We start from the raw sequence: 26161 nt of genomic DNA, 5'->3' as shown, positions 1-26161 counted from the left end.
ATACCGATTTCGTAAAAAGACTCAAATAAAAATGTTGATTGAGGCGAGGTTCGCCACTATATGCTATAATAATCAAGCTTCGAAGCCTACCCTCATGAGCTTTTTCACCAACAGGCTTTCAAACTAGCCCTTGAAAGATAAATGACAATAAACTTGTTACATTGAGGGAAGCATTCTACTTTCGATTAATACTTTTGCCAAACTTTATATATCAAGAGATATTAACGAAGTTAGATTTGTTTAGCGCACAACTGCAGATACGGCTTTCCGTTATTTACCTTCACCTATTAATTTTATTCTAGCAACAAAACGTAATGTACTGCAAGTTTGATGTTCAATTACTAGTATACACTCTCATGTCCTATTAATGGATGATAGATTTATCATGTTGATAGCTTCATTGAAAAGGAGTTGGAAATAGTTGTTTCTAAAACAAACTCAAGTCAATATTTGATTGGACTTTTCAAACGTATTTATAAAATTTATTGAAGGAGTAAATAGATATGGCGAATATTTTATATTCCTTTCACCAAACATTTCATGGCTACAAACTATAATACCAATATGGTGTGGTAGAGTGGACATTACTATCCAAATTTGCCACGTCATCAAATAAAAAATTAATTCCATTCTATTCTATACCAAAAGCAAAGACCAGTCCAAAAGAATCCTAATAAAGACTAATTTATTCAGTCCTAAGTAAATACTATATTCAAAGTATATGATCATAAACGATTGTGTAATGGGCCCATGTATTCAACAGCCTAAATAGATAACACACCACTGATTTAAAAATATAATTTATTGATACATAGAATATATATTATAAGCAACAATAACAAAATGAAATGCATGGTGTAGTTAGGTTAGTAGGTGTCAAGATAGGCCGAATACTTTGAGCGCATTGAATGCGGTGGCGAGGGCGACGTCCTCTGGGGAGCGGCATAACAAGGCGGCCACCATCTCCACCAGGGCGGGCAGAGAGCACGGCTCGTTGCGCTGGAAAGTGCAGTAGCGCTGCAGGAACGTCAGCGATCTGACAAAACACAAACGCACGTTAGGCTGGCCGGCCACATGCATCATATACACATACATCATCACAGCGAAGCGCTTCGAGCAATCTTTTTTACTTTCCTAAACCCTATTACCATAGGTAAGAAAAGTATTGCTTTCCGAAAAAATAAGGTAGGCCTACCTCGAAATTTTCATACGTTTCAAGGTCCCCTGAGTCCAAAAAAGTGGTTTTTGGGTATTGGTCTGTATGTGTGTGTGTATGTCTGTGTACACGATAACTCATGTGCCAATTAACGGAATGACTAGAAATTTGGAACATAAGGTCCTCACACTATAAGGATCCGACACGAACAATTCAGATCAAATGCAATTCAAGATGGCGGCTAAAATGGCAAAAATGATGTCATAAACAGAGTTTTTCGCGATTTTCTCAAAAACAGCTCCAACGATTTTGATCAAATTTATACTTAAAATAGTCATTGATAAGCTCTATAAACTGCCACAAGTCCCATATCTGTAGAAATTTCAGGAGCTCCGCCTCATCTATGCAAAATTTGATTTTAGATTTCAAATTATCAGGCTTAAGATTCAATTTAAACGAAAAATTTCAAGTGGAAAAGTTTGAGCATGGAAATCTCTACAATTAATGCCCAGTAACATTTTCATCAAATATTGAAAATAAGCTCGAAATACAATAAAAGGTGATTATTCAAATGCAAACTTAATGAGAGAGGAAACAGTTGATTCTAATGTACCTAGAATGTATTCTAGTACCTTGGTTGATTCCACGGTAAAAAAATAATATTTCATCTAAATACTGTGGTTGATTCATTCACTGGAAAAGATACGGTAGCAGGATTGATCTCGTCAGCTGATTGATTTTAAATTATAATAGAAATTTTCATAACGGCAAGGAAAGTTGTGTGAGTGCGTCACACCAGATTTTTGAGGTTAGCTTTTTTACCTCCAATTTTTTGTTCATTTTTTCTTTGCTGCTCTACTTGTGGTTAAATCATTTTTCTATCATCTAATTTGTAATTTTCCAGTGGTTTTTATTTATTGTAATTGATTGTTTATATTATGTTAGTAGCTGATGCTGAACATCATGATACGTGAATGTACATGATAAACATGCCTGGCATGTTTATGAATGTACTATAAACTATAAACATGCCTGGCATGTTTATCATGCATGTTCCACCGTCAGTGGCCAGCCTTACTCTACAGTACGGTAGTAGATAAAGTAACTGATTGCAATGTTATTAGTGTGTTTAGGCTACAGAAGTTACTAAAGTCAGAAAATATAGAAAACAGTCCCTTCATCTTTGTTATAGCAAATGCTCTTGCTACGGACAACAAACGTTGGTTGACCTCGAATAATAGATAACTGATAGTAACTTATTGCAACTGATTGCAAAGTTGTTGTACTTAAGTGTGTTGAAAAAAGGTTACTATAGCCACAGAAAATTGAAAAGTGTGAAAAACTTGCCTTTATGTTATAGCTAAAATGCTCTTGCTATTGGTTACCTAGAAGTGAATTAGTCATTCCTGTTTAAAAAGTTTTCGTTTAGAGTATCATCGTGTGGTCTTTAACGTTTTTAGTTTACAGAATCGAATAGTAGCAAGTAGCAAGTAGTTTAGAGTATCATCGTGTCCCTCCCAAAACGTCTATTACAGTATGTTGGTAAAGTATTAACAGGAAATGTGGATATTTCATTTGGAGTGAGCCAGGAAATTTTTACAGTATATAGCAATGAATTGAATATCGTCGTGATATAATATGATAAAAAGATGCAGATGTCATTCTGCAATTGGCATAATTCTCTCGGCTACAGGATATTCCATAATCAACCATAACAATTCCATTGTTTTTAGTCTTTTAAATTTGTTCACACCTTGATCACCGTGGATCAGTAATGGATATTAACATAGAGAAAAGATAGCATAAGAAGATATCGCATGGTATAGGGCGTTTATGTTCCAAATTTCACTGTCAACTTAAGCCTGTTTTTCTATTTAAATTGGATAATCATTTTCAATATAATATTGTTAAGATAGAGTGAGAAAAAGTGGCAACTGACATTTTTAAGTGGTCTAATAAGCGAGTTATGGGTCGTTAAAGTGCTAACTCCGTTTTCTTCCCAGATCATAAACGGTTTCGACTATATTAGCAGAACTTCTCTTAAAAATTCAAAAAATGTATCTTTCCTGATACATTTTATTCCCCATATAGTTCATAAATAAAAAAGTAATATTTTTTGTAAATTCGATAACTTTTTTATTTTGGCATAAATCGCGAAAAAGCGCATATTAGAACAAAGCCAATGATATACTGAATGTACTAAAAAACTCCAATGGAGAATTCGAAACCGTTTATGATCTGGAAAGAAAACGGAGTTACTTTCACACTTTCAACAACCCATAACTCGCTTATAAGACCACTTAAAAATTTCAGTTGCCACTTTTTTTCACTCTTATAATGATCTTAACAATAATATTGAAAAAGATTTTCCAATTTAAATAAAAAAAGTGTACCGAACAGCCTCAAGCCGATAGTCCTAGTAGTTCTTTTCCGTGAAGCTATGTGACGCTGGCAGTCCCTCAACTGTGCCGTTCTTGAATTCTCACTCCAACAATAGTAGCCCACGTAGCAGTCGACAGTATTCGGCTTGAGTTGACAAAAAATCGGCTTGAAAATTGGAACAAAAATGACCTATACCATAGGATATGTTCTTATGCTATTTTTTCTCTATGATAGTATACTGTAACTAATTGTTGTTTATTCTTGCTTGAAAGGAGAAAGCGCAGAGCACAATATGATTAATTTACTCAATATTTTCTTCAAGTTTTCTTTCCATTATGAACTGCTTGTTAATAATCACTTTTGAATACTTAAATTTTGAATCTGACTGCTATGTCGTAATTCAAGAATTCAAAAGTGATCAATATTTACAGTTAAAAATGATAAAATAATGAACTGACCGTTGAGTTAGACCATCTCTAACATGAGGTGGCAGCTTGGAAGCCCTTGCATTGGGGTAGAGAAACGGAGAATCAGTTTCAACCAATAAATGATCGAGAGGAAGACCACTTTCAACCAAAAGCGATTGCAAGCCCTTTTCAGAGTTATCCTTGCACAACACACCTGAAAATTAATACACATTTTTAGCCGAATAAAGAAATAAAATGAATCAAAAGCGTTTGAACATGAATATGAATGGTTACAAAAATCAGTTGGGATATTTCACGTTCTGAGAGTTTATGTTTGCATAATTTTCAAAAGTTTTTGATTCTGCATAGTTTCCCAGCTCATCCAATCTTTTATCGCTGTTACTCCTTTCCAAATCAAGTTGGTCAGAAACAGGTGAGTCAACTACAAGACGGCAAATGATTTGACAACAATAAACTTTTATAGTGAAAATTAGGTTTTTGATCGTTAGAATAGAACTGGTCTAGTTAAAAAAGAGAACAAGGAAACGATAATGTACGAAGAGGCGAATGACGAGGAAATTAAGACAAAAATGGATGAGAGGAGTAAAATGGAGAACTGAAAATGAATGTCAGATCGATGGGTGTACAGTAGAGCACCGATTATCCGGACATAGGTTATCCGAACGTCAGCTGGGTGATATAAAAATTGAAAACCTAACCTATTCTGTATTTCAAGCGGCCAATAATTTATTGGTCCGCCGCAATCAAGGTGCAGTACAATATCTTAATTAATTGAATATTTGGGTTACTGTACTTTATTGAATTACACAGCATGGTGTCTTTTAACGACAATGTGAATGAAGTTTATAGAAGTCATATCTCGTACAACAGTCATATCTCATACTACATACTGTAGGCCATAATTCAAAGTTTTAATTACGTCGACACTTGAACCAGGGTAAAATCGAGTAACTAGGGTAAAATCGAGTTAAAATTGATTATCCGGATTATCAGTTATCCGAATACTGGCATGCATCAATTATTCCCAAGTTTTACATGAGCCTGTTAAATTTTAATCATTAATAACTGTCACGAGAACCAGTCAGGGAAGGCTTTTCGGAAAAGAAGGCTTTCCTGATTGGTAATTATTCATTATTGGGAAATAACAGGCTTTTGTGCAACCGGGCCGATTTATTTTGATGTACAGTATTTACTAAAAAATTGTTAGTTCAATGTTCTTAATTGAAGCCTTGCGCTTACCACGGCAAATGGCATGGTGGCGATGGGAGCTGGAGAAAATCACCGCCATCGCAGTCATGCCCAAAGCTTTAGTATTATACTCTAGTGTGTGTTATTTTGTTATTTCCTTTTAAAAATTTTACTTTGTGATTAATTTTTACATAAAATAGTTTGTTCGTAATAGAAGTAATTAATTTTATTCATCGCAATAAGAGTGATAGTAGTTGGATTCTTAAATAAGGGTTAGATAAAAAATAGTTAATGAAGAATATACTATTAATTCCAAATAATCGTTGCTCTATTGTATATCAATTTATAGTCTTGTCTTATATCGTACCAGAAACATGGATCGTCTGATATAATGCAGTCCTAGATGATATCAAACACATATTCTATTATTAGTATGGCTTCATACTAATCCAAGCCTATTTCAAACCTCAAGGCCCCATCCAACACAATTCTATAATTGTGATGATTCAAAGCTAACTTGAGGTTAGGTTAGGAGGTATTTTGGAAAGTATATGATAGTTTTAGGAAAGTGGTGCCCGAAGTAGACTAGGATAGTAGGAATAAAAAAAATTGGGAAGAAGAGATTAATGGTTGATAGTGAGCAACTGACCAGTGATTCCGACATAGACGCCGAGTTGCACGTAGGCGCGCGCCTGCTGGGCGTTGCCCGAGAAGGAGTGGATGAAGACGGGTGGCAGACTGAGGCTGCTGCTGTCTCGGTACTTGGCCAGCACTCGCAACATGTCCTCATGTGCGTCACGCTCGTGCACGTACAACGGCTTCTTCACTTCGCACGCCAGCTCAATCTAACAGACAACAATCACGCATTCAATACTCAGCACCTAACTCAAAAACAGTCACTTGTGAACATATATCTCGCAATGTCCAAAAAATTCACTGTTGCAGATATAACCTTTCCATAATAAAGAAAAGATATTATATTGCCAATTCTAATAGATTCCCATATAGTTTACATCCTAATATAATATGAGTATATCTCAATATAGATGAAATTGACAACACAGTAGGTATAAATTCAATAAGATGAATTGACAATACAGTGGGTATAAATTCAATTAGTTTTTTAAAGTACACCAACTGTTTTGAAATTGGAATAAGTTCTTCAGTGTGCTATGTTTTTATTGTGTCACAAAGTAAAATTGTGACGGGAAAATGTTGCTTAATAAATATTAATATTATTAAAAGACGCTCGGCTATCAGCAAGCTAGCTGACCGCGGAGATAAGGAGGGCGCACCATCTTCCGCGCATCGAGACGTTTCTTACCGCCTCTGGCGGCGGCACATCTCCATCCCCTCTACTTTGGGAGAGTATTTAAACGCCGGACGAGCCCCAGACCACAGCATTCCGCTCCCAACCTTCTTCTCCTGTACAGCGGCCCGTTGGCTGCCGTGCGTCCCTGACTTCCTGTCCTTGTATAGCGGCCCGTTGGCTGCCGTACGTCCATGACCTCCTGTCCTGGTACAGCGGCCCGTTGGCTGCCGTACGTCCCTCTCCTCTTATCCTCTAAGGGCACAGCGGCCCGTTGGCTGCCGTCCCTATCCTTCCATCTCCCCGTGGCACAGCGACCCGTTGGCTGCCGTCCCTAACCTTCCATTCTCCCCAGGGCACAGCGGCCCGTTGGCTGCCGTCCCTATCCTTCCATCACCCCGGGGCACAGCGGCCCGTTGGCTGCCGTCCCTAACCTTCCATTCCCCCAGGGCACAGCGGTCCGTTGGCTGCCGTCCCTAACCTTCCATTCCCCCAGGGCACAGCGGTCCGTTGGCTGCCGTCCCTAACCTTCCATTCTCCCCAGGGCACAACGGCCCGTCGGCTGCCGTCCCTATCCTCCCATCCTCCCAGGGCACAGCGGCCCGTTGGCTGCCGTCCCTATCCTCCCATCATCCCAGTGCACAGCGGCCCGTTGGCTGTCGTCCCTATCCTCCCATCCTCCCAGTGCACAGCGGCCCGTTGGCTGTCGTCCCTAACCTTCCATTCTCCCCAGGGCACAGAGGCCCGTTGGCTGCCGTGCGTCCCTGACTTCCTGTCCTTGTATAGCGGCCCGTTGGCTGCCGTACGTCCATGACCTCCTGTCCTGGTACAGCGGCCCGTTGGCTGCCGTACGTCCCTCTCCTCTCATCCTCCCAGGGCACAGCGGCCCGTTGGCTGCCGTCCCTATCCTTCCATCTCCCCGGGGCACAGCGGCCCGTTGGCTGCCGTCCCTAACCTTCCATTCTCCCCAGGGCACAGCGGCCCGTTGGCTGCCGTCCCTATCCTTCCATCTCATATCCTTCCAATCATTTATGAATCAACAATAACTGACCACTTCACCACAATTCTAGGAGTGCAACATATTTCGAGAAATAGTGCAAATGAAACTGGAACACATGAAATAAACGAGAAAATAGACATTAATGGCTTGAAGAATGAACTACTGAATGAGGAGTGGATTCATGTTTTAGAAGATAATAATCCAGATACATCTTATGACACCTTCTTATCAACTCTGAGACAACATATACAAAATAATATCAAGCAGCATCGGCGGCAGAAGAAGTACAAACCATCAAACCATGGATCACCAGAGGTATAGTAGCAGCAATAAGAACCAGAAATCTACTCAACAAAAGAAGAAAGGAAGACCCAAACAACATTAACTTAACCAACTTCTATCGTCGGTATAGGAATACACTCACAGCTTTAATTCATGAAACAAAGGACCAATACTATAGAGAGAAATTGTATGAAGCTGGAAAGGATAATAAAAAAATGTGGAAAGTAATCAAAGATGCTACTGACTCTAAATCAAAAACAAAAATGAAATTGAATGCTATTAAAATAGATGATAGGATTTCAATCTAAAGGAAAATCCAGAAACTGTGCTCAACCACATGAATAACTTTTTCACAAATGTAGGTGAAGAAATGGCGGAGACAATAATAGATTCCTTAAGAAAACCACTAGACCAAATCATATCCCAATATAAACCTGTTACAAGAACTCTACACTCCATCTACTTTCACCCAGTAACTGAAGATGAGCTTCTTGAAGCTATTAGTAGTTTGCGAAATGACAGTGCTCCAGGACTTGATGGAATCAATAATAGAACATTGAAGTCGATAAAAAATGTAATTGTAAAACCATTAATTCACATATTTAATTTAAGTCTGTCAAAAGGAATTTTTCCAAAAGCTATGAAAGAGACATGTGTTAGACCATTACATAAAGAAGGCGACAAAACAAATGCCACCAATTACAGGCCTATTTCACTTATAAGCAATATTTCTAAGATTTTGGAAAAACTGGTAAAGAAACGTCTTGTGAATTACATGGAAAAAAACAACCTACTATCTAGGAATCAATTTGGTTTTCGTGAGGGGAGGAGTACAGAAGATGCGGTATTAGAATTGTCAAATTTTGTCACAGATAAGCTAGAAAATAACAAAAAATGTGCAGCAGTGTTCCTGGACCTAGCAAAAGCTTTTGACACTGTTAATCACAGTTTGCTGCTGAAGAAATTAGAAGCCATGGGAATTAGAGGAGTTCCTCTAGCATGGTTTAGATCATACCTCTGTGACCGGCGTCAAAAAGTCAAAGTTGAAGAACATCTCAGTTCAGAGGAAACGATAAAGTTTGGGATTCCCCAAGGAACAGTTCTTGGGCCAATTCTGTATTTGGCATATGCAAATGAGCTATGTTCAATTAAGATAAGAGGAAGAGTAATAGCTTTTGCTGATGATACGTGTATACTATTTGAAGGAAACACCTGGGAGGAAGTTTTTAATCTGGCACAGGAAGAATTGATCAAAGTCGATAAATGGTTGAGAGAAAATTTGCTTACAGTAAATGCAACAAAAACGAATTTTTAGCCTTTTCTCTGACAGAACGGACGAGACCACCGGATTCTTCAATAATCCTGCATCACTGTGGAAGCACCAACAACCCGTGTGATTGCCCTTCAATCCAACAAGTCAATGAAATAAAATATTTAGGAACAATAGTGGACAACAAATTCAAATGGGACAAGCACATTAATCTATCAATTACCCGGATCAGGAAGCTTCTCTACAAATTCTATCAACTCCGTAAAATCCTCAACTATGAGACATTAAAAACTGTTTATTTTTCTTTAGTGCAATCAATTTTAAGATACGTCATAATTATCTGGGGAGCTACGAATTTTACACATGTTGAACCTCTCTATAAACTTCAAAAACGAATACTAAAAATAATAGGCTTCAAGGAGAATCAATTCCCCACGAACATTCTTTTCAAGGACAGTAAAGTACTGAGTGTAAGACAACTCTACATCCAGGCTATCATCACGCGAATGAGGAGAAACAACGAACACATAGACTGGCAGATCATAACCATCGAACAAGGCAGAGAAACACGTATTCAATAGTACCAAGGATGAACACTACATTTGGGCAAAGAAACTACACATATTTGGGACCAAAAATTTATAATTCAATACCAAGTTACATTAGGGAAGAATTCAATAGACACAGGTTCAAGAAAAGTTTATTTTCCTGGTTGGTTGATATTGGAGTGGAAAATTGTGAAAATTTAGTTAGACTGTAAATATTGAAACTATTTATTCTTCATACCACTCTTTACTGTTTTTCATTTTTCTAAAAATAACCTTTCTTATTATTATCCTTAATAGAACATTAATATTTATTTACTAATTCCATAATTTTGTTTGTTTGAATTATACATTTTTACTAATTTTATTAAAAAAAATTTAATCCCATATCAGTGAATGAAGTTTGTAAATAGTAATTATTACACGCAATAAGCAACTAATTACTTATACCCAACACATATAATATATAGTGGGGTGTATATTTATTCATTGAAATTATCATTTATTCATTGTTGAAACACCGCTGATTTATGTAGTTATATTGCAATACTATATTATCAATATTCTAATGTTGCATTCAATCTTCATTGTAATTAATAAGTTTTCATAATATGTGAAATTTGCTGCATAATTGGCTGTTGTACTGTAATTTATTGTAGATTCGTGTATGAACCAGAATGTATTGTAACTTACTTGAATCTCCCCGGGGCACAGCGGCCCGTTGGCTGCCGTCCCTAACCTTCCATTCTCCCCAGGGCACAGCGGTCCGTTGGCTGCCGTCCCTAAACTTCCATTCCCCCAGGGCACAGCGGCCCGTTGGCTGCCGTCCCTAATCTTCCATTCTCCCCAGGGCACAGCGGCCCGTTGGCTGCCGTCCCTATCCTTCCACTCTCCAGGGCACAGCGGCCCGTTGACTGCCGTCCCTATCCTTCCATCCTCCCAGGGCACAGCGGCCCGTTGGCTGCCGTCCCTATCCTTCCATCCTCCCAGGGCACAGCGGCCCGTCGGCTGCCGTCCCTATCCTCCATCCTCCCAGGGCACAGCGGCCCGTTGGCTGCCGTCCCTATCCTCCCATCCTCCCAGGGCACAGCGGCCCGTTGGCTGCCGTCCCTATCCTTCCATCTCCCCAGGGCACAGCGGCCCGTTGGCTGCCGTCCCTAACCTTCCATTCTCCCAGGGCACAGCGGCCCGTTGGCTGCCGTCCCTATCCTTCCATCTCCCCAGGGCACAGCGGCCCGTTGGCTGCCGTCCCTATCCTTCCATCTCCCCAGGGCACAGCGGCCTGTTGGCTGCCGTCCCTAACCTTCCATTCTCCCAGGGCACAGCGGCCCGTTGGCTGCCGTCCCTATCCTCCCATCCTCCCAGGGCACAGCGGCCCGTTGGCTGCCGTCCCTATCCTTCTATCCTCTCCGGGCACATCGGCCCGTTGGCTGCCGTCCCTCCTCCTGTCTATCCTTCCTCTTCCTACTATACTGGAGCGGAACCGAGGCCGTAAGGCCAATACAAAATTACCTCGAAGTGGTGTCATCAGAGAAGAGAGCGACCTTCACGCCGTCAGAAGCACCAGGAGGTGCTGTCCACGCCAGCTGAGGCACAAAGAAGGAAGAAGAGGAACTTCGACTTGCCTCCTTTCCCCGCCCACATTACGACTGAGCTAAGTCGTCCAGGAGCAACACCTGGGTATCAATCACCTACCTCTGAAGGTAATCAGGGTGTACGTGATAATTGAATATTCGAACAAATATAAGTGAATTCGTAAAGTAAGTCAAAATTGACGGACCTTATTTGAATAACGAAACTCTACAATCTCAATTTAAACTCAATTTACTAAGTTCAGAGGTTAGGCTGAAGATCATCATTACTGTATTGTAACAAACGGTAACTACTTTTTCGTTATTTTAATCTATGAATAGTAACTTTATTTGGTACCTAAACATCGGTATTGATTTCAATTCATCGATTTTTTCGGTTCTACAAAGGTAGAGGGGTCCTTATTCAACCTCGATATTGGAATATATGAACAGAACTCTCATGACAGCAGCTATCAGCAGCTATATGTATCAGTGCAAACTTGAAATTCGAGCAGAAAATTTACGAAAATAAGCTAACATAATCCGGGTGTCTCAAAAGTGCAAGTATTTCAACTTTTCGTTATTTACCTTTATCATATAAAATGATCAACACATTCAAGAATAATATCAACATATTGTAAAAACGTAACCTCCCTAACCTTCCCTTTTACCTTCAAAACCTAATTGAACAGAAAGAACCTTGTAGGTTATGTTTATACACTAAACAAATTGAAACTCGCAGTTCTGAGGTACTCTCTTAATTCTACTCATTTGAATATAATCTCTATAAAGATTAAAAAGATTATCTATTGAAAAGTTATCAATTGAAGATAAGGTTATCTATAATCTATTAGATTATATATTGAAGATTAGATTCAACTATTATCTGATCTTTACAGAAATTAATCCCCATATCTAATTATGATTTTATATGAATTATCGTAGATAACTATGTATTATCATAACTAGTATTTACTGCTATATAGAATGACATAAGTGAACTACGATTGAAAATAGGTGACCTGTTTGCTAAAAGCCTCCATCTGCAGTTCGGGCGAAGAGAAGTCCTTGTTGTAGTCGAGGCCACATGCGCCGATGGCCACGCACTCGCTACACTCGGCAACGCTGCGCAGCTCACTCAGGCACTCGTCCGTCCACGACTTGGCGTCGTGCGGGTGCACACCTGGGCAGGTCGGCAAACAATCCATCTTATATCAACTTGCTAATTACAATGTTTACACCTCATTGACAACTCTACTACAGTGAGAAGACTGAAAAGGAAGAAGCTTGCAGATCTCGTATGAATGTGATAGCATAGTCAAAATGTAAAAGTGTAACTGAAAAGTGATACTGGAAGGTAACTTTCATGGGCATTGCTCAATTAGATCTGTGAAGGAGTGATAATCCTCTTTAGTGTGGATCTTCCTATTAATTTGAGCTAGAATTGAACTGTTGATTAACCAAAGAATTAGATTTCAGTCAAATTACGAGTACATTTAAAAAAATCCAATGTTATTTTTTGAAACTTGTTTAACTTACGTTCCAAAACAATTCACTAAGAATTATTATTTTTTGTAAGAAAGCACCTCTCACTAAATTTAGAAATTCATTTCTTAATATGAGATTGTTGACAGTGCCATCATATCATAAACTGGCATGCCTAATGACAATGAAAAAATATATTGATGGCTATGAAGTGAACGATATGCAATAGCAGGAAGTGTCTCTAGATCAATACGGTTGAGAAGTATAGGGAAACCATAGATAGCACTTTTAGTCTTCGTATGATTGAGGGCAAGTTCATGAGCATCAGCCCATAGGAGAAGTGAGGAGACATTTGCATTCATATTGTTTATGCAATTTGCTAAGAAGTCAACAGATGAGTGGGAATAAATAATAGGTCATCTGCAAAGAGGTGGAATGAACAGTTTTGAAAGACTAATGGTGCATTATTAATAAATATTGAAAAGAGCAAAGCCCCCAGGACAGAACCCTGTGGTACACCCCGCGACACTGGAGACCATGCTGACATATTCCCCACATCATCAATAACAGCTTGGAAACGACCCAACAGATATGATGAGAACCAGGCAACAACTGAATCAGAAAGGTGACATTGGTGCTTTAGTTTATGTAAGAGCAATGGATGAGAGACCTTATCAAACGCTTTGCTGAAGTCGAACTGCACAAGGACTGTGACCTGCCGTTTGTCCATGGCCAATCGCATGTCATCAGTGATACGCACTAGAGCAGTGCTAGTACTGAAGTTGGGGCGAAAACCAGACTGATACTTTGACAAGAAACTGAAACTGAATTAACATAGATGAGAATTAACTTGCATGTGTACTATTCTCTCCAAAGCTTTGGAAACAGAACACAAGATATGAATAGCTCTCCAGTCACCAGGACCAGGAGGGTTGCGGGTTTTAAGGATAGGTCGGACAATGGAATATTTCCATAGTTCAGGGAACACACTGTTCTGTAGAGAAAAGTTGAAAATATGAGTCAATGATGGAAGAATAATGGGGAGGAGTTTTTTGTAGAAGAGGATAGGGATACCATCAATGCACTTGGAGTTTTTGCAAATTGACAATATTATATGAGAGATAGTCGATGGAAGGACATGAGAGAAGTGAAAGTTATTGTTGGGTGGAACGTGGCTGAATTGGGAAACCTGCTGACTGATAGGAGCATTCGAATGATTGGGTGCAGATTGAGTCAAGTTTAAAGTGAAGAAAGAATTCAGATCATCTAGAGGAATATTTATACTTGTCTTTGACTTACCAGGATGAGCACCCAGCTTCCGTACATTATCCCACAAAGTTAATGTGGAGTAGCTGTGATGAAACTGCGTATGATAGAATCGTAGCTTAGAATTACGACAGAGCGACTTGACTCGATTACGCAAAAGCTTAAAAGCATTGAAATCAGCAGTGCTGCTCGTCCTACTAAACGTTCTACGAGCTCTGTCTCGTTCCCGTCTTACTTTAAGAATTTCCTCAGACATCCATGGCTCAGGCTTGTGCTTCAATTGAGCAGTACGCAAAGGAGCATGCTTATCAAAAATCTCGTGTATCATACCATTGAAAGTGACAACTTTATCATCTATGTCTTCGATCTGGACAATAGAGTGCCATGGCATCAAACAGGAACCTCTCAGTGTCAAAATGCTTGAAGCTTCTGTATGAAAAGCTGACGGATGCTTGCCGGTCATAGGTAGATTATATACAACAAATATCATGTCATGCATTGAGAAGCAAGGCGCTGGTTCCTGACCGTAAGTTGAAACATATTCATCATCACTGACAATAGCCAAATCAAGCAGCGTATGCGAGTTGGGTAAATGATAAGTTGGTTTGATCTTATTTAAAACATGCAAATTTAATGATTCAGTCATAGTGATGAGTTGCCGTTTCTCTGAATTGTCTTCCAACAAGTCGGAATTGAAGTCACCAAGCATGATAATATGCTGGTAATTATGCATTATATCCAACAGAGCATCCTCGAAGATATGCAATCGTCCCGCTTTTGGTGGTCGATACACAGTCGCAATAAGGACCTTTACTCCTCCCACAAAAATCTCAACAATTATGAACTCAGGAGAGTTAGAATAAGGCTGGGGAGATGAGAGAACAAGGCGTGGAGATAGTGAGGAGCGAGCATAGATCACCACACCACCCCTAGCCCTACCAATTCTGTCATTAAGAAATAGGCAATAATCAGGAATTTCAATTGAATTAGAGTTGAGCGATGGTTTAAGCCATGATTCACTAACACCGACAATATCTGGTTTTAATACATTTGAAAACACTTCTTTGAAATCGTCAAAGTGAGCCGGCAATGATTCGGCATTTATGTGGAACAGTTTAAGTGAATTAGGATGACTATTTATTGAGTGCTCAAGATGGGATGGGTTCATAACGTACAATTGTCAAGACATACGTATAACAAGCTCCCGTGTTTAAGAGGAAAATGAACTCTGGGTGAGAAAGATAGGATAGTATTAGTGAGAAATGAGAAACAGATAGAGATGATAAGCATTGAATACAATTAGTGCTTGATAAACACTGAATAAACCTATAATATGAGAAATTGAATAAAAACAAGTATTACAAGACTCTAATCATACTAGAAAGTCATTGAAAATTAAAGCTCAACTAACTCCAAAAAGCTAAATTTATAAGATTTTTTAATAAAGCTGAATAACATCATGGAAAAATAAAATTTGAGAAAATATTATTTTAGTCTATGGTAATTGTAAAAAAGATTATCTTTTTAACGAGTTAAAATTGAATTTATCATTGTTACTTATGAGAGGAAATCTAGAAAGGGTAAGAGAAATAATAGAGAAAGATTAATAATTATGTACAATTATAAGTGCTAACAATGCCAAGTCTGCTAAGAAAGTAATGTACTGTATTGCTTTATTTAAAAAAGCTAACATAATGTTGAAAATTGAAAAAAATTATGTTTATAAAATAATCATGTTTGAGTCCTTGCTATGAAATAATAAATGATAAATAGTAAATCAGTCTTTCTCAGATAATAAGAATAAATAAAAATAAGTCTTTCAAGAAAGGAAATAATAAGAATAACTGAAAGCCTTTGATTGAACAGCATCACATGAAGTCTGACTGCAGCTGGCCGAGCGTGGCAACGTACCGCCGACCATCCTCGCCAATGTACATGACTCGGCCGTCACTGGTCCATACATTTTTGACACCATGCTCAGCCACCATCCGCCTATAGAGAGCGACGCGACGCCTCGTGAGATCCTCACGCACGAGGACGCCCGAACCTTTCAGCTTTCGTTTGTTTTCGAAGATGAGACGGCGGGCTCAATAACTTATTAGCTCAACAATAATTGGTCTAGGTTGGTTATCTTGGGGATTTTTTCGGCCGACTCGATGCGATCTGTCGATCAGCTGTGGATCGAACTGCACTCCTATACCATTACGGATCAAATCCACAACCAAACTATCAGTGTTCTCGTTTGGACCTTTACTAATGCCAAATAATCTAACATTGTTGCGTCTGTGATATTGCTCGAGACTGTCCAGAGCATAATCACACTTTGCAGGTTCACTTTTTATGACAGTAAGTTCTGTTTGGAGTTCCGTGATTTGAGTTCTCAATGCGTTTATTTCAGACTCCACTGATGAAAGTTTGTTTTCAATGAGGGGCGCTAACTTATTTATCAGCTAACTTTTGTATAACAGAATCGTCAATGAGAGCTGCTGTAACCGAAAGTTTTATCGTCTCTAGAAGAGCAGGTGAAACGTCAAAGTCGTTATCGGCTGATAAGGACCGTCTCATTGCACCACGAGCTGTAGCAGTCACAGAGTCTAATCGCTTATCGCTAGCCTTACCTAGACTGGCGCTAGCCCTAGTATTCTTTGGCGAGTAATGATACATGCTTTCTCGATTTTATTGAGCTTGAACACTCACTACTAAAAAAACTGAGGTTATCACTACAACTAGCAGCACTACTTGCACTCTTCCACCAAGTTTCAACAAAATAACTTTACTAAAACCCAGTTAAAAAGCTTTAGGAACAGGAGCTTGAAAATACTAGGTTTACTCTGCGTTCATTATCTGTCAACACCAAGTTTCAGAATAATACTAGCAGCAATTTTTTATAGACGCTGCCAGCTTACATTTCTTCTAAGTATACATTTTATAATACAGAGGTAAGAGTTACTCAATGAAATACATTTTAGTGATTATCTGCGGCCATTGCGGTACAATGATAAGAAAATTATAAAAAAATACTGTTCACAAAAATGGAAGATCGATTAAATAGATGTTGAATGTGACGTTATGACATTATTTTATGCTATTAAAAATAAATTATTTATAAGACCTAGATTCAATGTGAAGGACATTTATATTAGATAGTAGGCTATAAATTACATGAAATAATGTACCTGCAGTTGCATATATTGTGTCAGGATATATTCTGGCAAGCCTAAGTGCTTCTTTACTCGATTTAACGGACGAGCCTGGCACTATCATCTTCTGAACTCCTGCAAAAAAGAATCTCTTATAAGTAATAATAGACTTTCGCAGAACTAATAACAGAAACTGAGACCGCAATATTAGCTCCATACACATGCGGTTTACGTTCCAATATGTGCAGGTATTATTTGTTTTTGGAAAAATCTTGATTGGATCTAAAATGAGAAATGGCTGGACACCAAATCTCACGGGGATTTCTGACAAAATGATTGGAATAAAGCAGGCCTATTGAAAAATTCAGTGGAAAATTGTTGATGAGAAAGCGGTGCTTTGTATTGCACGGGTTTCAGGTGATGTAAAATAAGTAATTTATTTCAATTATTCAAGACTATCATTAAACCAGTTCAAAGAACTGGGGAAAATTTGGTGTTGTGAAATGCAAACTCCATTTGTCCAGTAAATAAGAAATAGAATAATTATTTATTATTTTGTGGATTATCTTTATAAGAGTTGAAAATTTCCAGAGAAAAAATGAGTTTGATATGTCTCGAACCCCGCAACCTTTGATTCATCAGAGACCAACTGATCATCAGATCAGTTTGATTCATCAGAGACTAATAAGAGACTTGCTACCAACTAAGCTACTAATCCACTTTGTGGATTATCTTTATAAGAGTTGAAAATTTCCAGAAAAAAAAATTAGTTTGACGTCTCGAACCCTGCAACCTTTGATTCATCAACCGCGCTTGCTACCAACTAAGCTACGGTGTCACTTGGAGAAAGGCCTGTTTGGTTGGGCTTTTATAGTTACGTAAACTTTGAGTCATAAATTGAATAACTTTGTTTCAATTTATAAATTATAATTGATGAATAGCAATAAAAATAAGCCTACGTCCATCCTAGATAAATTCAGAATTTTTATGCAAAATTTCAAGTTAATCAGTTCAGTAGTTCAAACGAAATTGTGCGTCATTCGTGTATATTCTATCCCGTACATATTTAGGACGATTCTTTCCTTCATTATAGTACAGATAGATAAACCATACGGTACATATCATTTTAGTCTATAGAGTCATATTAAATTTATCAATAACAAAAGTGAACAAGATTTATTCTGGTACGGATAGTCATAATATATTTAATAAAATATGATATGTCTTAAATTAATCACTAATAACTTAAAGTGAATGCAAACAAATGTAAAACATTTTCAGTAGTAACTAACATATATCAAAACTAGTTATCCCCCCAAAAAATGCAATATACACAGTAAATACATTTGACCTAGGTAGGTTTGATTGAAAGAACTCAATTATTTTCAGCCAATCACCTATGCAGCCTAGTAGACGTTTTAACACTTGCCGATTGTCGGCCAACACTACGAGTACGGTAGTCCTCTGATTGGCTAATTATCTCCTACAGCTGATTCTCAGCCAATCAGAGGACAATTCTGAATGTCAGCCGAAAATTGGTGCGTGTGAGAAAAGCCATTGAATGCATAATTTGAACACAGATATACTACTTTAATGAAATACTGTATTGTCTCAGCGAATCATTTTGGCTACATGGGTTGTTATAGATCGCGGTAGATTATGTAATCATTAAGTGATAGAATATTTTATATTGAGATAAGACGTATTGCATCTCCCAAATAAGTTGTAGAATGTGGAAATTCATTGTAGTGAACTTAATTACTGATCCTCACCTGCATCTTTTGCTCTCTGGAGGACGGATTCCAAGTCTCGTCCGAATTTTTTATTGGTTAAATTGGCACCAGCATCTATTAGAATATAGTTTTCACAGCACTTCATCATGGACTGCGCATTCGAAACTGCGGCGTCTGCCATAGTCGCTGGTCGCTACTCAAGTCGTTCCTTAAAATTGAACAATTATTCTATAAAGACGATAACAATTATTTTATAAACATGAATAACTGACGGGTACAATTTTATTTCTTTACAACCCACAGCATCCGAACAATAATAAAATCATAGAGATTTAAAAAAATTAGAGAAAATTACTACAATAAAAAGAAATGTAAAAGAAGGTCCAATCTAATTTGGAAGAATATAGTAACGAACAAATCAATCACCAATGTAACTTATTAATATATTCAAAGTTTAAATACACATACCTACTTACAATATATTGATTAATTAACTTACTTAGAAACCCATAAGCTGGTAACAAAGATATTAGTTATTATCCTATACTATTAAACGAGCAATTTCTGTTTATATGTTTGTATTTCACCGGATCTCGAAAACGGCTCTAACAATTCTCACGAAATTCAGAACATAGTAGGTTTATAATATAAAAATTCGATTGCACTAGGTCTCATCTCTGGGAAAACTCGCCTTGGAAAAACAGCTGATAATAATTATTTCATCGTCTGTTGATGATGGAAGTGAGTGAGCGAGGTCATGTGTGTGGGACTGTGTCAAAATTATGACTTAGCTGTTGAACTTTTGTATTCAATCAGGTACTTAGTGCCGGTTGCAAAAAAGCCGGGTTATTTTCAATCCTGATTAATTCCAGTAGATCCATCTTTTTGAAATGGTCTTCTCTGATTTGGTTCACGTGTAGGCTAATCAATCAGGATTGAATTTTAACCTTTTGTGTAACCGGGCCTTTGTGAGGGAAATTTTTGCATTCCTCTGGGAATTAATCTCAATTTACTGTGATTAGATAGAACATTTCTGTATGAACTATGAGTGTTATTATAATTTCTTCTTTCGTAATAATTTTTTATGCTTTTGTACTCCAGAGCGAAGCTTGGTCCCCGATATATATTATTACCAAAATGTTGATCTGGGAGTTACCTACAAATGGAGGAAATGCATTTGTAAGTTACACAATCAGCGTGAAAATTTAGGGTGAAATTTTCAACTCTGCAACGAGTGTCAACTTAGTGGCTCCACACCTTCAACAGTAGGGCTAGAGATGAGCAATTTTGCTATGTTTACCTCTCAACTAGTATTCATTGAGCTACAAAGTCAAAAATTGTGTACCAGACATTCCTCATAATATTTTGTTGTCAAATGATCAATTATTAAAAAATTAAAAATTTCACCACCTACATCAAATATTTTATAACAATGGAAGAAAACATGAAATAGTGAAATAATGCATCAAATTGAAGAAAAATCAATGCTCTCAAATCTACGATGAGCATTCAAGGAATGCATCATTTTCACGATGTATGCTAGAAAGTTATGAGCCTTGAAAGAGCAAAAAATACGATGAAAAGCTATTATTTTAACAATTTTACACTTTCAAGTGCGTATATATCGAAATACGTTGTTGGAAAATACACACAGTTGGGAATACATGTATAACAATACTCCACAGAACAGAAATTGTAGAAGATTCATCAAGCTTCATTTTTGAATAGTTAATCACCTCTTTTAAGGATAGTAAGAGGGTAAACATACCAAAAGTCCACACTCCTACCCCCTGTGCTAAGGGAGTGGTTTGAAAGTACCATATTTTGGTTTTAGCATATATAGAGTATGTCGAACAAATATGCGTTTTTCGAGAATTTTTGAACCTTCTTCTTTTTGTGGGATACAAAATTGAAGCTTACAAATTTAATCTGTAGCATCTTTCCATAAATCTCATAGTTAGCATAAAATTGGGAAATAATACATCAAATTGAAGAGAATTGAATACTCTACAATCTAACTTTTAGTACTTATTTTTCGTTGCATTTTTGTTGAGTAATAAGCCCTGAAAGTGCAAAAATTTGGGAGAAAAACTGTCGTTTCAAAGATTTTACACTTTTAAAAGTGAATATCTCGAAAACTAAAAAAAAAAAATCTGGAGAGACGCACTCACACAACTTTACTTGCCGTTATGAGAATTGATCACCTGACGCTAGTGTTCACGCGCATCTCAAGTCTACTTATAAACAAAGATCTGAGCCAGCTGGTGACAGGACAATAACGCTGGAGACATACGAGGTCTGCTATCTCTTCATAGTGAATCATTTAATAGAATCAACAGTTGCCAACGGTTTGCAATTGGATAATCACATTTTCTCGAACTTCGAGCTTATTTTCAAATTTAGGTGAAGATGTTACTAAACATTAATTGTAGAGATTTTCATGCTCAATCTTTTCCACTCCACTTTTTTTGTTTAAATTGTATCTGAAGCCTGATAATTGGGAATCTGGAATCAAAGTTTGCATAGATAGGGCGGAGCTCCTGAAATTTTTACAGATATAGGACTTGTGGCAGTTGATAGAGCTTATCAATGACTATTGAAGGTATAAATTTAATCAAAATCGTTGGAGCCGTTTTCGAGAAAATCGCGAAAAACTCTGTTTTTGACAACATTTTTGCCATTTTAGCAGCCATCTTGAATTGCATTTGTTCGAAATTATTCGTGTCGGATCCTTATATTGTGAGGCCCTTAAGTTCCAAATTTCAAGTCATTCTGTTAATTGGGAGATGAGATATCGTGTACATAGACGCACATACACTCATACATACACATACATACACACACACACATATATATACATACAGACCAATACCCAAAAACCACTTTTTTGGACTCAGGGGACCTTGAAACGCATAGAAATTTAGAAATTGGGGTACCTTAATTTTTTTCGGAAAGCAATACTTTCCTTACCTATGGTAATAGGGCAAGGAAAGTAAAAAAGAAAAACACAATACTCCACTGGACAAAAGTTATAGAAAATTGATCTTAACTTTATTTTTGTAAGTCATATCGCTAAAATGCATTGATCCCAAGATATTTGCGTGTAAGCCAGAAGTAAAAAAAACTCAACTTTTAAAGCAAAATATGGCACTTTCAAACCACCCTCACCTCCTTAGCACAGGGGGTAGGAGAGAGGACTTTTAATATGTTCACCCTCTTACTATCCTAAGAAGAACTGAAGGGTCAAAAATTGTTCGAAACTTTTTCCTCTATACATATCTTTTTTTAGCATTCGTAGCACTCAACACTAAAGCTGCTGCAACAGTAGTTGGGAAATGCGTGAATTTGTGGAATTATGCATTGGATTGAAGATAATTTTATGCCATATAAGCTAACAATCAGCATGTATTTTTTTCAACAAGTTAAAAAAGGTTATGAGCAAAAAATTGAAGGAAAATGTGGTTCCTTCAAAAATTTCACATCTTCAAAAGCGGATACCTCGAGCAGTAAACGAGATATAGAAAAAGTTGTTATATTAATATTGTAGGAAATTATGTAAGCTTTATTTTTTTACAGAATAGTCATTTCCGTAAAATGCATAGTTTTCTGATTATATGCAAGGAACAAAAAACGGTACCTTTGAACCACCCCCACCCCCTTAGAACAGTGGGTAGTGGTGGAGACTTTTGATATGTTTACCTATTTACTAAACAGCCTAGCAGAGTCAAAAATTGACTTCCAAACTTTTCCCTCTATAAACAATTTTTTGCTTGGATTATTAAGCTTAGGCTACAGCTGTTTTCTAAGATTAGTAATTTTGTATTCAGAAAAGCTTGTAAGCATAGGCTAATAGAGTAAAGATAACGTTTAACTTTAGTGGGTTGCTTTTAAAGTAGATTTTTGAGAAACTACGATTACAAAAACACATTATTTATCTAATTATAATTGAGAAAGAAACGATTAACCTCTCATTAAAAAAGCTAACAAAACTACTAAACGTGATAAAAATATAGGTTTGACACAATTTCCACTGTAGTTCACCACATCATCTTAATTATATACATTATAACTTGAATGTAATGTACTAATTATAAAATGTAATATACTTACGGAGCAAATGTTATTCAAAGTCAACGTAAACAATTTTTCGTGAACATTCGTAGATAAACAACTGTTTCTTTTAGAACTTAAGAACTTGGAACTAGAAGACAGTACTGAAAGAATACTAAATTGATTTATCTATTCGCCAGCTTCAAATTCCATGTTGAGTCTTAATATTTACATTATTAATAATAAATAAAATGATCTATGATCTTAATTGAGCAACATTCCTAAATTCAACATTCGACAGCTATCAAATTTTCAGCCATGACCTTTGTCAAAAAAGACACGGCCAATTTGATTGTGAATGGAAAAAGTGACTGACGTAGACGACACGACATAGTAGCTTAGTCTTTCTGAGCACACCACGTTCCAAAATGTAAATTCTACGTTGTATAGGCTGACCAATCATATATGTTTCCAATGTCTAATAATATACATACTTTGAAATTTTGAAATTGAAATTTATTCATAACACTGACAATTTACAAACAAAAGTAAATGAACTTAACAAATCAGTACAATAATTTTCAAAAAATAAAAAACTAAAATACATAATAAAATATCATCTTCTAATTCTATTTATATAAATGAAAATAATTAAAAACTAACAAAAGCATTAAGTAGCGTCAGAGTTATGATTAAGGTACTTCATAAGCTATTAGCTGAGTTGAAGTTACCTACTCTGAAATTTAAACTATTTGACCTTTGCAAGAGACAGAAGCCTCGAAAAAAAATTTTTACAGAAAATCTTTGTCTATTCACAGAAAATGAATTGAAAGGAGTGAACATTACAGAAGTTATTTATAGAAACCAAAAATTATAATACAATCGTAGGAAAATAAATAAAGAAGAATTTGAGGACATATACATTTATATATTAATATATGAACTAAAGTCATAATATATTAATGAAAAAAAAATAAATAAATAAAAATCCTGAGACAGAAAAATTGTTAGAACCCTGGGAAGCAATAGTAAAAGTTCTCAAAAGAATGTAAAAGAGAGAATTCACGTGAAAAAAAAACTCCTCAATCTCATCAAAATCAAAATTGAATAAAAAGTGTTTCAATTTCTTCAAAAATGTTATCAGTGAGCCCGTGGATGTAATATGTAGAGGTAACTTATTAAAGGAATTTGGAGCACTGTAATCGTAAAACCGTTTGAAGGCTTCACATGTAGGGTGATAATATGCTTTATAATATACTTTATTATTATTAATAATACAGAATGAGTCATGTGTATGGGAACCCTTCAATAAATTGAAGACTGTTGTGAATATAACTTCCAGGATAAGTTATTGGTCAAATAAATTTTGATGTACAACTGAATTTCATCATCCCCTCATGAGGGGGTAAATTTAGGGGTTGTTACTAGACTATTTTAAATGTAGACACCCATAGTGTGCTACATCATTTCAAAGGCCTTTCTAGAACAAGAAAGATGACATCAATAGAAATGTTCTATGATACTGTTTCAAAAGTGGCGATTGATTGAAGTTTTAGTTTTTAAATAAATAATTGATAAAGTTCAATCAGCCGCCATCTTGGATAAAAGTATCATAGAACATTCCTATTGATGTCATCTTTCTTGTTTTAAAAAGGTCTTTAAAATGATGTATAATACAATGAGTGTTCACATTCAAAATATTTCAGTTACAACCTCTCATTTATTTAAAAACTAAAACTTCAATCAGCCGCCATTTTGAGTAGGAGTGTTCATATTTAAAATATTTGTGTTACAACCCCTAAGTCACCCCATTATGAGAGGTTGAGATTCAGTTGTAGGTCAAAGGTAGAGTATTTGACCAATAACTTATCCTGAAAGTTACAGTATTATATCTACTACAGTCTCCAATTTCTTGAACGTTTCCCTTACATATGACTCACTCTTTATAGTGGAGTCAACATTATAATGGCAGTGAAGAAAAATAGGATAACAAGGTTGCCGATTCTCCATATTTGACTTTATTTTCCACAGACTGTACTGAAAAACAGCCATCTATATTAGATAGCTGTAAATCTAATCAAATTCAATCTAATATTAGTTTTTTTCTGAGATAAAATAATAGATTTCATGTCAAATGTATTATATTCATTGATAAAATATCCCTTTAGATAAATTAATTCAAAACGTTTATAACTAAGATAAGATTTCCATTCTCACACACAAATTATTTTGATTAATTATTTTTAATTATTGGCCAAAGTGAGGTCTGAGATTCAAGTCGAAGATTTGGCATTTCTCTTAATGTTTAAATGGTTATATGTTGCGCATTTACGGCGAAACGCGGTAATAGATTTTCATGAAATTTGACAGGTATGTTACTCCTTTTTCAATTACGCCGACGTATATACAAAGTTTTTGGAAATTTTGCATTTCAAGGATACCTAATATAAAAGAAAAATGGAGCCTCCTTCATACGCCAATATTAGAGTAAAAATCAGACTGTAGAATTAATTATTCATCATAAATCAGCTGACAAGTGATTACACAGATGTAAGGAGAAGCCAGTCTATTGCTGTATAACAGCTATAAGGTCTATTATAGTTTCAATCAGGTAGTTGTGGATGAGAATACTGCGTGAGGTCTACTGTTCACAGAGCTACTAGTTTACTGCTACAGGAACAATAGTATATTTCGTGTTCTTGGAACCTTCACTATGTTCTCAAAATCATTTTAATACGGTCAATCTTAATATCGTAAAATAGATATTTTAGTCTAGTTCATACACGATAAGCTGAGATATACTGTCATTGTGCATTTTTTTCGAACTCTTTCACACAAAATATCATTTCAATATTATCCAATAAGGAATTATATAGAATCATATCAAACTGAAAAATCAATATTGTAGAATAATTATATTGAATTCAATTTATTCATCAAATAGTTTTTTTTTTATTATAGAGGAATCGGTGTGAACAGTACTTTGAAGTGAAAATTTACTTGAATCAGCTTGTGAGCTGTGATTCAACAATACTTGAACACTGAACTCTATACTAACTGGAATGGACTAGCAGCACAAAGAAAGTGAGGCAGCTGGTAAAGATAGGCAACCCGCATTGCTGTGGGATTCGTCATTTTGTAACACATTGGCTCTTATGGGAAAATGTATTGCACAGTTTCAATTTCTATTTTATTTCTATATTGTATGTCTTATTCCATGGAAGCGTTATTTTTTCTTTATTGAGCAGTTCATTGTTAATTTTTTGAGAGCAAAAATAATGGAATAGGTTGAATATGAATAAAGAAAAGATTTTTTTCATTTGTGACTGCAGTAGTTTTAGTATTGTCAACTTTTC

The 26161-nt window shown here is 36.5% G+C and overlaps 1 protein-coding gene across 1 annotated transcript; it reads right to left on the bottom strand.

Annotated features, from left to right (window-relative positions):
- Nucleotides 1–784: 784 nt before the first annotated feature.
- Nucleotides 785–23178, bottom strand: LOC111059867 (3'-5' ssDNA/RNA exonuclease TatD). The gene is made up of 7 exons (XM_039426958.1): nt 22866–23178; nt 18795–18963; nt 17059–17157; nt 12154–12314; nt 5804–5999; nt 3997–4159; nt 785–1036 (listed from the first exon to the last, which is right to left on the bottom strand). The coding sequence occupies exons 2-7, from the start codon at nt 18934–18936 to the stop codon at nt 877–879; spliced, it is 921 nt and encodes a 306-aa protein (XP_039282892.1). The 5' UTR covers nt 18937–18963; nt 22866–23178; the 3' UTR covers nt 785–876.
- Nucleotides 23179–26161: the final 2983 nt, after the last annotated feature.

The sequence above is a fragment of the Nilaparvata lugens genome, chromosome 4 (genome assembly GCF_014356525.2).
Source record: "Nilaparvata lugens isolate BPH chromosome 4, ASM1435652v1, whole genome shotgun sequence".
Taxonomy (NCBI): Eukaryota; Metazoa; Arthropoda; class Insecta; order Hemiptera; family Delphacidae; genus Nilaparvata; species Nilaparvata lugens.
Note: the sequence above shows the minus strand (reverse complement) of the source record. Positions and strands in the feature narration are given on the sequence as shown.

Coding starts and splice junctions, on each gene's coding strand:
- LOC111059867 (XM_039426958.1), bottom strand. CDS start 18,936: ATGGCAGACGCCGCAGTTTCGAATGCGCAGTCCATGATGAAGTGCTGT. Junction 6,000..12,153: donor TGGAGGCTTTTAGCAAACAG/GTCACCTATTTT, acceptor GTTGTCTGTTAG/ATTGAGCTGGCGTGCGAAGT. Junction 4,160..5,803: donor CGTCTATGTCGGAATCACTG/GTCAGTTGCTCA, acceptor ATTAATTTTCAG/GTGTGTTGTGCAAGGATAAC.